Raw genomic sequence first — 13,324 nt, 5'->3', positions numbered from 1 at the left:
TTTTTTTTACATTATATAAAGATATTTTTTCTGAGCCAATTTATATTTTAATTGGGAAGAGTTTCTCGATTTTGGAGCTTTTTCTGTTTCGATATCCAATATCATGAACAGATATCAGAAATCAAATACTATAAATAATGTAACATGATAGTATTTGTTATGATAACATAATAGTATTCACATAATAGTACATGTCTTTCTATAGAGAGAGAGGGGGGGGGGGGAGAGCTAGAAGGAGAGTGTTAGAGAGAGAGAGGTAGAGATAACAAGTCAGAGAGGAGAGTATGTGAGAATGAGCAAGAGGGAGGGAGAGGCAAGGTGAATGAGAGAGAGAGGAAGAGCAGGGAAATGAGAGAGAGAGGGAGAGCGAGAGAGAGAAAGAGCGATAGTTATTAAGGAAATAAAGCTGAAGCTTGTTCAAGAGAATACGTGAAGGTCCGGCAATGATCAGTTGCGTTTGGAATCGGAGATGAAACGATCAGTTGTTACTACGGAATCACGACGATCCGTTGGGAAACGCTCTCACTTAGAGACTATAAATAACTCTGTAATGCACTTGTCATTGGGTCTTTTCTTACTCAAATATGTCTCCCAGGGCGGCGGCTCCGCCCGTCGCCCTGTCCATCCTCTTATCCCTGTCTATCTCTCTTTCTTTCTATTGTTTCAGCCTGAATGGCTTGATGATGAAGATCGTGAGATGCCCCTTCTCTCTTCTTCTTCTTCTCTTTTCTTCTCTACTTCTATCTTCTTGGTTACGGTGCATCTCACGTTTCTTAACATGGTATCAGAGCCATATGCCTTGCGGCAATGCTCAAGATCATGTGGCTATGTTGCCTAGGCACAGCCAAGATATGCCAACGAGTTCTTTTACTCGCCTGGAATGAGTCCTTTCTTCATTGGCAGTAATTTTCCCAACATCAGCGGGAATAATCAGTTTTCTTTCAACAAGAAGCAGTTCGGTTGGTTACGGCATCGAGGAAAAACATATTATATCGTCCTTTGGCCATCCGGAATTTGTTTATGGGTTCCTATCAGCTTACTTCTCCACTATCTCCCTGATTGATTTGAGGAAGAAGTCAACCACGTCGTCTCCGGCTCCGCCGAGGCTGTTGAGAAGACCTCTGCCGCTGAGGCTGTTGAGGCTGTCCATCATCCGAGTCTCCCACTATACGACCTCTCTAGCAAGACCAATGGTTGTTTCAACCGTGGTCTTGAGGGGGGGTGTTAAGGAGATAAACAATGGTTGTTACAACGGATCGTCGTGATTCCGTTGTAACAACTGATCGTTTCATGTCGATTCCAAACGCAACTGATCAGTGCTGGACCTTCAGGTATTCTCTTGAACAAGCTTCAGCTTTATCTCCTTAACAGTAGCGAGAGATGGGACAGGAGAATGCGAGAGAGAGAGGGAGAGGGAGAGGGAGAAAGAAGGATAGTGAGAGAGAGAGAAAGCGAGAGAATGAGAGAGAGATAGAGAGCAAGAGGGCGAGCGAGAGACAGGAAGGAGAGCGAGAGAGACTGAGAGAGTCAGAGAGAGAGGGAGAATGAGCGATGGGGACAGGAAGAGGTAGCGCAAGAGAGAGAGATGCTTAAAGTTATTGATAATTGAAAACTTGATCGTTTCATAATCAATATTGTTATCCATCTTAACGATATTGATATCCAATATTTTTATGTGCTTAACAATATATGTTATTGTCATCCGCTTTGTACCCTGAATCTGTTATCCATGATCGATATTTGTTATAGTTATCAGATGTGCTTCTGACTTTTCCAGATAACGGATATCACAATATCCAAAAACAGATATCGGATACAGATGCAGTTAGTTGCACCATAGATCGCATTATGAGATTATGTATGAAATATGTGAATTAAAAAGTATTTGAATTATTCCATTGAAAATTTTGTCGAAAATCCGAATTATGAGTCGAATGATATTAAGTGAAAATCATGTTGGATTTTTATTCAAATCATTTGAAAATCATAGGTGAAATATTTAGCAATAAATGATGTTATTATATATTTGATGAATAACAACATGTTTTGGAAGAGTTTTGAAAATTCTCTAGATAAATGTATTCTCTAAAATATATTTCATTGATTGAGCATTCATCAAAGTCCAAACAGTGTCAGAGTGTCTTGACATTGAATAATTTCTAAATCAAAGATATATTTAGTCTTTCAAATAACCTATTATATTCCTAACATATCAAAAATATAATTGACCTTGAATAATTCCTAACCTATTCTTATTTTGATGGATGAATGGATGGATGGATCTGGTCTGCAAAACCAATCCGTGGGTTGACTAACCTGACCTGCTCAAGAGGGCATGTTGAGTTTACCTAGGGTTGGGTCAGCCCAACTGACTAGTAGTTTGATCAAGCCGACCCAACTAAGTGGATAAATCCGGGTGTGGGGTCAATTTTAGATTGGGTAGTGGACCGCCCGATCTGTGGACTAATTAAATAAACTCGGAGAAGAGAAGACCAGTCAAATGTCAGGAAAACCCAAGGGTAGTGTCAGACCGACCAACTCATGGGTCAACTAAGCCGACACATCTAAGAGGGCAGGTTGGAGGGTTCGAGTCGACTTCGGGTCGATTCAACGCGTCGTCCTTTTGTACCACCCCAGAAAATATCACCCACCTAAGAGAACAAGTGGGGAGTCTAGTGGGCCTACTAAGTTTGAGTAAGTAGACCCACCCAGTTGGACAAGTCAGGGACAGCTCCAAAAGTTTCCCAACCCAATCACCCTTCCCTGACCAGAGTAACTCTTCTCCTAGAGAGAAAATATTATATTGTGAGCATACTCTTCAGCCCAAGGTAAATACTATACCAACAACTATAGTGAGAATATTATACTGTGGGCACATTCTTTAACCCATGGTAAGTCAGATACCTGAATCTGGGGAGATAATTAAACTGAGAGCATATTCTTCAATCCAAGGTAAATAAGATACCTATATCTAGAGAGAATATTATTCTGAGAGGGTATTCTTTAAGCCAAGGTAAATAAGATACCTACACCTAGAAAGAGAAGATTATGTTGTGAGAATATTAGGATACCTAATTATAGAGAGAATATTAAACTGCGAGTGTATTCTTTAGGCCAAGGTAAATAAGATACCTACACCTAGAGAGAGAAGATTATGTTGTGAGAATATTAGGATACCTAAATATAGAGAGAATATTAAACTGCGAGTGTATTCTTTAGGCCAAGGTAAATAAGATACCTACACCTAGAGACAGAAGTTTATGTTGTGAGAATATTCTTGGACCCAAGGCAAGTAGGATGCCTAATCTAGAGAGAGAATACTGTACTGAGAGCATATTCTTCAACCCAAGCTAAATAAGATACCTAAATCTAGAGAGATAATACTATAGTGAGAGCATATTCTTTAAGCCAAGGTAAATAAGATACCTTCACCTAGAGAGAGAATATTAAGTTGTGAGAATATTCTTGGACCCAAGGTAAGATACCTAATCTAGAGAGAGAATATTATACTGGGAGCATATTCTTCAGCCCAAGGTAAATAAGATACATAAACCTAGGGTGAGAACATTCTAACGTCAGCAAATTATTTAACCCAAGGTAAGGAAGATACACCTAGAGAGAGAAAATTATACTATGAAGATACTCTTCAACCCAAGGTAAATAAGATTATATTGTGAACATATGTTTTAAACCATGTTAAGTAAAACACCTGCACCTAGAGAAAGAAAATTATAGTATGAGTATATTCTTCAACCCAATGTAAGTAAGAAACGTACACCTAGAGAGAGAAAATTATGCATATTCTTGAACCTAACGTAAGTGAGACACCTAATCTAGAGAGAGAAAATTATAGTATGAGTATATTCTTGAACCCAAGGTAAGTAAGGCACCTACACCTACATCTAGAGAGAGAAAATTATATGGTGACCATATTTTTGAACCCAAGGAAACTTAGACACCTACATCTAGAGAGAGCAAATTATATGATGAGCATATTTTTGAACCCAAGGAAACTTAGACACCTACATCTAGAGAGAGAAAATTATATGGTGACCATATTTTTGAACCCAAGGAAACTTAGACGCCTACATCTAGAGAGATAAAATTATATGGTGACCATATTTTTGAACCCAAGGTAACTTAGACACCTACATCTAGAGAGATAAAATTATATGATGAACATATTTTTGAACTCAAGGTAACTTAGACACCTACATCTAGAGAGAGAAAATTATATGGTGACCATATTTTTGAACCCAAGGAAACTTAGACACCTACATCTAGAGAGAGCAAATTATATGATGAGCATATTTTTGAACCCAAGGAAACTTAGACACCTACATCTAGAGAGAGAAAATTATATGATGAGCATATTTTTGAACCCAAGGTAAATCAGACACCTACATCTAGAGAGAGAAAATTATATGATGAGCATATTTTTGAACCCAAGGAAACTTAGACACCTACATCTAGAGAGAGAAAATTATATGATGAGCATATTTTTTAACCCAAGGAAACTTAGACACCTACATCTAGAGAGAGAAAATTATATGATGAGCATATTTTTTAACCCAAGGAAACTTAGACACCTACATCTAGAGAGAGAAAATTATATGATGAGCATATTTTTGAACCCAAGGAAACTTAGACACCTACATCTAGAGAGAGAAAATTATATGATGAGCATATTTTTTAACCCAAGGAAACTTAGACACCTACATCTAGAGAGAGAAAATTATATGATGAGCATATTTTTGAACCCAAGGTAACTTAGACACCTACATCTTGAGAGAGAAAATGATACTGTGAGCAATTTTTTGAACCCAAGGTAAATCAGACACCTACATCTAGAGAGAGAAAATTGTACTGTGAGGATATTCTTCAACCCAAGTTATGTAAGACGCCTAGAGATAGAGAGAGAATATTATATTGTGGGGCATATTCTTCAATCCAGGGTGAGTAAGATATTATGCGTGGGGTGTGGGGACATGGAAGGTCATAAACTTGGCGCTGAGCCTGCAAAGATAGATGTATCCAGAGACAGGGTCGGTGCAGGGGAAAGACGGGTTTTCACGCAAACGGGTCGCTTTGATTTTGTACTGGGTTGGTGCGATTTGCGGAGAAAAGGCGGTGAGAAACGCGCCCACAGCATCAGCTCAACCTCGGCGCAATTGGAATTGCCTCTCAATTTCCTTTACCCTTTCTTCTACTTCTCATCTCCAATAAATTTCGTCTTTTGCCTTTCGTGGATCCTGCCAAGAAGGGTTTGCTCCGGCCCATCTTAAGGTTTTGTCCCTGTTGTTTCTTGCTTTGTTCATGGTTGTTTTTCCGCGATCTGATTGCCCAATTGTCTGATTTTCTGTTCAAGTTCTTTAATTGCCTTGTTCTTGCGTTTGCAAGTACAGTTTTTTCAAACGTTAGGGTTTTTAATGGGAAAAATTGGGCATGCTGTGCAATTTGAGTGGATTGTGTCGTTTTTCGTGCCTTTTGTGCTGTAATTTCTCTTCGGATGATGGTATTTCAAATTTTACTTTTCTTATTTCATATCTATCTACAAAAATCTGCCCATAACACTGTTTAGATAGATCTTACCTAAAATAAGCTGCTTCTCTTATGCTTCATCTTTCCTCTTTTGAGATATGATCTTCCATTTTTCTCTTTAATTGTTGTTTCCATGCCTTCTTTTACATCAGCTGAAAATGATTAGTTTGCATTTTTGTTTCTCACATACTCGATGATTATTATCTTTCCTCTGTTTACTTTGAGATTATGCGCCTGATTCAATTCTAGTCCTAATTTCCGTGTTCGTATATGCAGATAATTTTTGTGTTCTTTCTCTTTTTCTTCTGGAAAATGGATTTTTTTACCTGGAAAATGGATTGTGCTCTAGAATTTGAGTAGATTCTGTTATTTTCCGTGGATTTTACCGCTATCTACAAATGTCTTTGCTTAGCACTTTTTTAGACTGATCTTTACGATTTAATCTCGCCACAGATTGAAGAGAGATCTTACTTCCTCGTTTTGGACTTACCATTTGATGCCTATTTTATCTGATAGTCTCAACATTTAAAACTCTATTACAAACAAATATATTTTTCTCTCTGATCTTATATTGCTTATCAGTTAATGATGGGATGAGCCAATTTCGTTTCCTTCTTGTTTGTCGACCCATCGTTGCACTAGTTGTTCTGTTTTTTCCTTATTTTTTCTTTGATGTTCTCCCAAAATAACTGGGTTTACTCGCTCACCTTTGCATGGATTTTATTGTCTTTCTCTTTAATTTGCAACTTAATTATTCAAAAAAAATTGGTCATCAAGACCATATCATTCTGCCCAACTATGAATGATTGGAACTTTATGCTAATCTTCTAATTTTGGTTTTTCATTCCCCCTTAGTGTTCCTCTTTCTTTCTAACATTTATTTTCCCCTTAACCCTCAAAGAATTGGTCTTAACTACGAATCATTCTGCAGAACTATGAATGATTGAATTTTAATGCTTAATTTTAGTATCTGATTTTCATTTCCATTGCAGTTTTTCACTTTCCAATCAAAGTTTATTTTTTTTCTCCTATCTCCATCTTCACCTTTTTCCAGCCACTTTCTTATTAAAACTCATTTTTTCCCATTAGCTCCCGATTCACCTTTTTCCTGCCACTCAGCCAAAATAAGCGGATGGGAATGCTGAACTATGAATGATTAAATTTTAATGCTTATCCTAAAACATCCGATTTTCCTTCCATAATAGTTTCCAATTTCATATTAAAGTTCATTTTTTTCTCCTCTCTTCATCTTTACCTTTTTCCAGCCACTTTCCACTTTCCTATTAAAACTCATTTTCTCCTATTACCTCCAGATTCATCTTTCCCCAGCCACTTAGCAAAAAAAGCGACTGGGAATGCTGAAAGATGTGCTTGCTCTCGCGAAAATCCCCCTCTGAGGCGAATTCATCAACTGCCTCTCCCAGTGTGCATCTTCGCATTCTCGATGAACTCGGATTGAAACTGCTCTGCAATCCTCAGTCCCAGGCGCAGCTCCATGATTCCTTACTGAACTTAAAAACACGTAACAGGTCCAGTCACCATCTCACTGAAGACGGTTGAGACCGCCTATTTTAGAGAGAGAGATAAAGAGAGAGAAGGGAAAGCATCTGAAAGGATGGACAAGGAGGCTCTACTGATGGAAAAATATGAGTTGGGGAGGTTACTTGGACAGGGGAATTTTGCCAAGGTACTTAAGAATTTCGCACTTTTTAACTTCCATACATCTTTTTTAATGCATGTTATCATTCATTTCACTAATTTTTCCCATCAGGTATACTATGCGCGGAACGTAGAGAATTCCCAGAGCGTAGCAATCAAGGTGATAGACAAAGACAAGGTTCTAAGGGCCGGGCTAGTGGAGCAGATCAAGAGAGAGATCACAGCTATGAGGCTGGTAAGCCACCCCAACATTGTTCAACTCTACGAGGTCATGGCCACGAGGTCGAAGATCTTCGTCGTCATGGAGTACGTCAAGGGAGGTGAGCTCTTCAACAAGGTGGCCAAAGGCCGGCTCAAAGAGGACCTAGCACGCCAGTACTTTCAGCAGCTGATCTTCGCCATCGACTTCTGCCACAGCCGTGGCGTCTACCACCGTGACCTTAAGCCGGAGAACCTCCTCCTCGACGAGAACAGAAATCTCAAGGTCTCGGACTTTGGGCTGAGCGCATTGACGGAATCGATGCGGCTTGATGGCCTCCTCCACACCACCTGCGGCACACCGGCTTACGTGGCACCCGAGGTGCTGTGCCGGAAGGGCTACGATGGCGCCAAGGCAGACATCTGGTCATGCGGTGTCATCCTCTTCGCCATGCTCACAGGGAACCTCCCCTTCCATGATCAGAACCTGATGGAGATGTACAGGAAGATAGGCAAGGCAGAGTTCAAGTGCCCTTCCTCGGTATCCCCCGAGGCTCGCCGTCTTCTGGTCAGGATCCTCGACCCCAACCCAGCTACCCGGGCTTCGATTGCCGGCATTATGGAGAGCTCCTGGTTCAGAAAGAAGAAGGGGGTGTCGTCAACGCCGCTGCCCGACACCGCCAGACTTGATATCCCACCACCAGATGGTGGCATGAAGCCCATGCAGATGAATGCTTTCGACATCATCTCCTTGTCGGCAGGATTTGATTTGTCTGGGCTGTTTGAGCAGGGTGGTCTCAGGGAAGGGGAGGAGAAGGCGCGGTTTGTGACGAGGGAGCCGTTGGCAGTGGTCGTATCGACGATGGAGACGGCGGCGAAGAGGGCGGGTCTGAGAACAAGAAAGAAGCAGGATGGGCTGATAAAGATGGAAGGGGTCAGAGACGGCAGGAAGGGAGTGGTATCTGTGGAAGTTGAGATATTTGAGCTGGCTCCTTCTCTGCTCCTGCTTGAGGTGAAGGTGGTGGCAGGCGATTCCATGGAGTTCAAGAAGATGTGGGAGGAAGAGATGATGCCTGTCCTCAAGGACATTGTTTGGCCATGCAAAGGAGTTGGGCCCAATGATCAGCAGAAGCCGGCTCTGTCGGTAGCTGTAGTTTAATGGCCCTGATCATCAATCCACTGGAAAGCCCAGGAAACCGCACTGCAACTAGTGCTCTCTCTTGTTTTGTCTCTCTCGCTCTCTCTTGTACGCTATCTATTTAGTCATGTATCTCCTGTATGATGTGTAGCAGGTGTTGTGAAATCCCGGATTAATAGGGTATTAAGGAAAATTATATTTATTAGTGCTTCTGTTCATCAGCTTCTACTGAAGTTCTGCCAGGAGTTTAAGTGGCTCTTGAATGTCGAGTTTGATAGTCCATTTGCTCATCTTTCTGTTTCTCTCTCCATCTCTCTCTCCTCTCAATCGTCCAATCTGTTTTGTCTGTCTGCCTCTCTTCCCAAACAGTAAAATTAAATGGCTCTGGGAGACCAAGCTTGAAAACCCATTTGCTCTTCTTTCTTTCTCTCTCTTCTCTCAATCTGTCAATTTGGCTGTCTGCCTCTCTCCCCAAACAGTTAAATTAAGTGGCTCTGGAAGATCAAGCTTGAAAACCCATTTGCTCTCTCTCTCTCTCTCTCTCTCTCTCTCTCTCTCTCTCTCTCTCTCTCTCTCCCCTTCTCTCTCTCTCTCTCTCTCTCTCTCTCTCTCTCTCTCTCTCTCTCTCTCTCTCTCTCTCTCCCCAAACAGTCAAAATCCAGAGGCCGGAACAAATTGCCAGACTGAAGAAGATTCTACGTGATCTTTCTATTCTTGAGATCAATATGCACGACTAGGAAGGGAGATCTATACATTCTGATCGTCTATTGTATGTACAGGAAATGAAGAAAAGAAGTTGAAAGAAGCAGAGACGAAGTTCTTACTCCAATTCATCCTCTGAGACAACCTCCTCTGCAAGCTCGAACGCATCCACCTCGGTAAAATAAGCCCTTTGCTCTTCGATAAACTGCCGAGGGAGAATCGTTTGGGGTTGGCCTTCATCGTCTGATGATAGCATATAACGCCATTTCTGCATGTAGGCACAAATAACATGGTAATGCATCGCACAATTAACTGGAAATAGACAAGGTACAAGAATCATGAACCCTAAGATTACTTACCCGTTTAAGTTTTGCATTTGGAGCTGAGGCTGAAGCGCGCCGATCAGTATCTTCTGTAGGTCCTGTGGTCTGTTTTTCACTGGTTTGGGGAAAGAGAATTTTTTTAAAAAAAGTTGATGCCGGTTTTGTTTTTGTTTGGTTAATGATGACATTTGAAGACATTTGATTACTGGTTTGATTTATTGAAAAAATCGAATTAATGCACTCTTTATGAAAAGATAAATAACTTCCAGTGTCGAGACTTGATTGAATAGGAGATGACGATTCAGTTTTCAACCTTCAACGTGAACAATTACAACTGAAATTTTAATACGCTGTTAAGCACATAGTGTGCATTGGAATGTGGATTCCTCATTAGGCTACTGATTCCACTCTAACTGTGCACTTGGTCATCAGAGAGAAAGCATAATTTCACGAAGTCACCCATAAATTTAGTGAAGACGTGGTACACTTTAAGGGTTGAAGATTTGTGCACATGAAATCCATATAACTTCGATAGGCCAATGAATCAGTCATCCGCATTGCACACAATCTCCCAGTACAGAACGATAGCACAAAAAAAATCAAAATAAATGTGCACATGATAAATCAGATCTGAAATGATTAATTTGGAGATATCCAACTGGAGGAGCGTCCAAGATAGTTAAAAGAGTTTTAGAAAATCCGAGAACGAAGGATATCCATCCACTAGCCGGGATTGTAGCCTCCAAATTCCTATTTGTTCGTCTGTTTTTCTAAAATCCATTTGCGTCTCCAACACTACTTCCAAATATTCAGTCATGTCTTTGTTACTGTTGACTTTGGGATTTAAACTATGGCTCATTAGGCACACATTAAACATAACATGTAAGAGCTGCTCAAGATGTGAGCGAGATTTATTAGGGTTTTCCTCCTCTTTGCCAAGCCTCTAACAATTAACTGGAGAGGTTCAAGCCAACATGTTGGTTTCTTCGTCATGCTTTCATACAGCCATTACAACCCAGAATAGGCTTCAGGGACGAAACCAAGGAAAGAATGATCACCAAAGTATCATGGGAAAAAAAAGAGTGTTTGTCAGAGATGTGAAAACTAAGGGACTCTGATTAGAGATCATGATTTTGGATAACCTACAATTGGATAGTTGAGAGCGAGAAGATCACATGATACAGATCTTGAAAGAATAATTAAAAATCAAGGCAAGGTAAGGCCTGAAGGAAATAAACCCCAGAAACAAAACTGGGCAATAAAGAAACCAAGAGTTTAAACTTTAACTGAACCAGGGAAATAATAATGTTGAAAACGAAATGTTAGGTAATGCAAGAGGGAAAAAAATCCCAGTCAAAGTTTAGAGTTTGTAACGTGACCAACAATGGAATAAGATTTCTGAGAAACACAAAAGAGACATTAATCAAAGTCGAGGACAACACCGACAACAACATGTCACTGGTAAGCACAAGATTGTTGTCTTACCTAGCATTTTTTAACCTTTTCCGTGAAGGGCAACTTGAATGATGAATTTCCACATCTAAACTTTTCTTTTTTCTTTGTCGCTTTTCCCTTCGATTCGTGCAAGGAATCACAGGCTTTAGACTACCTGAAGGAACACCTGTACGTTTAGAAAAAAACACATTAGGAAAGGGGAATTCCATAGAACAAAGTTTTTTTTTCGAAAGAAAAATTGCACAAATGATTTTAAGAGTACTTTGACATATTCAATTTAAGCATTATTCAGTTTGAATTAAGCATATTCGATTTAGAGAAACATCATGAATAAAAAATTCAAAGATAAAATAAAGGTAATACAGAGGATCAAACTCAACTAAGATCTATTCGTTCTTCTCCTCATGGAAACCAATATTCCCTAGAATTTTTTTTCCTAAATTGATCAACACTATCCTCATGACAGTGAAAACTCGTTTCATCAAGGGAATTTTGATCAGCAAATAAACCCAAAGCTCACATCTAAAAAAAATCAAACAAAACAAAGAAAAGGCACACAAAGAGAGTCGTAAATGACAACACATCAATATTAGCAGTGAAAAATCGTTCCGTCAAGAATATTTAATTAAGAAATCTGAGCTCAAGTCTCGGAAAATGAAACAAAACCAAGAAAACCCACACCTTCCCACACAAAGAGCGTCATAAATGACTATATCAATGTAAGCAGTGAAAACTCGTCTCGACGAGATAAATTACTTCAAATAAAAACCCAAGGCTCAAATCTCAAAAATGAAACAAACCCAAGAAAACCCATCACAATCAGTACAAAAAGCGTCAGAAATAACCAGATTCAGAGGGCGGATCCGCCACTTTAGAGCTTGGACGAGATCGAACAATCTTCAGAGCCGTTTCGCTAGGGGAATTGCAAGACCCAATGCTGCTACCCTCTGCTCCGTCGTTGACAGTGGCGGCTCGGAGTTTTTGTTTCACTTCCGTCTTTACTTTGAATTTTCTACAAGGAACCGATACAGATCTAAGAAGAACCGTGTTACTGACGTCCCCCAGAGCCTTCCTCTTCGAAAACCTGCGACTGATTTCTGAATCTCTGAACTCCATCACTTCTACGGAAGAACAGCAGCGCAGTGTAGAAGATTTCTCCGCGCGCCCCGCTCTTCAAATTGCAGGCCAAGACAGCGGGAAAAATAATTTATGGGTAGACTTAAATTTTCCCGTGTACCCATAAACTATTTTATTTATGAAATTGCTGTCTAAAAGGCTGTATAGTGATTAGTGGTTTATGAAATTCTGAGTTTTCACCTGTACTCTTTAAACAAAATTAGTTTTAGTTGTTTAGGAAGGAAGTCCATTTAATGGTTTTAAGGCGTCGACGTCACCGTTGAACAGTGGGATTTGACTTAAGATTAGACTAGTAAGAATTGAACACATATTATATACTCGACGTGAGACTAGCGCACATGGTACAAGCTAGGTTCGAACATGGATACGATTTAAGGTAGATAGGAAGAAACATTGATGGACAGGAATAAATCAAGATGGGAGCAGTTATAATTTACTCTGTTTTATTATAAATACAAGCCCAAATGTAACATGTGTCTGTGGAATGACAACAAACATAATGACTTCCTTTTTGTTTCTTTTCCTTTTGTCTCTCTCTCTCCTCCTCCGCCTCTTTCCTTTCTTTTTATTATTCCCCTTGAAGTCTTTCATGGTATCAGAGCATAGAAGCTCCAATTCCTAGTGAATTCTGCAAATCAAGCTATGATGATGTCTGCAGGATAAGTCCTAGTTACTGTTCCGCCGTGAAGCTAATGAATGCCATAAATCTATGTTGGAGAAACTCTATACTACATATGTTTAACTTGCATTATTTTATTAAGTACTGTGAAGGATTTTATCCTCCAATTTCTGGAGCTGATCCGCAATGAAATATAGTTGAGAGTCCAAATTCTGGATATGGTGAAAACTTGAACAACATGTTATTAGTTTTCTATATTCAACCTTATTAGAGTCTATGATTCCCTGCATTTTAAAGGAAAAATCATGCCAGGAAGCTTGGAAAAAAAGGCGGAAAAATTCTCCAACTGAAAATAGCCAAGAATCATTGAGCTACATTGCCAATTCCACAACATCAATAAATGTACAATGTCTATCTGTGAGTATGTGAAATATTTCAGAGAAACAATTAAAACTCTAGAATTATATGCTCAACACATTGTTGAAGCCCCTATGATATTTAATTTCTAAAGATATATTGGAACAAACTATGCTCAGTTTGTGGTTAGTATGA

General features: G+C 39.7%; 2 protein-coding genes across 3 annotated transcripts; one reads left to right on the top strand and one right to left on the bottom strand.

The window, feature by feature from the left end:
- The first annotated feature begins 5,000 nt into the window (after positions 1–5,000).
- Positions 5,001–8,741, top strand: LOC144706899 (CBL-interacting protein kinase 2-like). Of its 2 annotated transcripts, none has more exons than XM_078579983.1 (3): positions 5,001–5,130; positions 6,855–7,228; positions 7,313–8,741. In XM_078579983.1, the coding sequence occupies exons 2-3, from the start codon at positions 7,157–7,159 to the stop codon at positions 8,555–8,557; spliced, it is 1,317 nt and encodes a 438-aa protein (XP_078436109.1). In that variant the 5' UTR covers positions 5,001–5,130; positions 6,855–7,156; the 3' UTR covers positions 8,558–8,741. The 2 variants fall into 2 exon arrangements, with proteins under 2 accessions (XP_078436109.1, XP_078436108.1); XM_078579982.1 differs by having other exon boundaries at positions 5,023–5,286.
- A 479-nt stretch (positions 8,742–9,220) lies between these two features.
- On the bottom strand, positions 9,221–12,185 carry LOC144706900 (uncharacterized). The gene is made up of 4 exons (XM_078579985.1): positions 11,862–12,185; positions 11,047–11,182; positions 9,598–9,676; positions 9,221–9,506 (listed from the first exon to the last, which is right to left on the bottom strand). Exons 1-4 carry the CDS (start codon positions 12,130–12,132, stop codon positions 9,357–9,359), a joined length of 636 nt encoding a protein of 211 aa, XP_078436111.1. The 5' UTR covers positions 12,133–12,185; the 3' UTR covers positions 9,221–9,356.
- Positions 12,186–13,324: the final 1,139 nt, after the last annotated feature.

This window comes from Wolffia australiana, chromosome 8, assembly GCF_029677425.1.
Source record: "Wolffia australiana isolate 7733 chromosome 8, ASM2967742v1".
Lineage (NCBI taxonomy): Eukaryota > Viridiplantae > Streptophyta > Magnoliopsida > Alismatales > Araceae > Wolffia > Wolffia australiana.
Note: the sequence above shows the minus strand (reverse complement) of the source record. Positions and strands in the feature narration are given on the sequence as shown.

Bases quoted from the DNA above. Each gene is read 5' to 3' on its own strand.
- LOC144706899 (XM_078579983.1), top strand. From the start codon at position 7,157: ATGGACAAGGAGGCTCTACTGATGGAAAAATATGAGTTGGGGAGGTTA. The intron at 7,229-7,312 runs GTACTTAAGAAT...TTTTCCCATCAG, and splicing joins GACAGGGGAATTTTGCCAAG to GTATACTATGCGCGGAACGT.
- LOC144706900 (XM_078579985.1), bottom strand. From the start codon at position 12,132: ATGGAGTTCAGAGATTCAGAAATCAGTCGCAGGTTTTCGAAGAGGAAG. The intron at 11,183-11,861 runs GTTATTTCTGAC...CTAAACGTACAG, and splicing joins GGATCCGCCCTCTGAATCTG to GTGTTCCTTCAGGTAGTCTA. The intron at 9,507-9,597 runs GTAAGTAATCTT...GCCTACATGCAG, and splicing joins CAAATGCAAAACTTAAACGG to AAATGGCGTTATATGCTATC.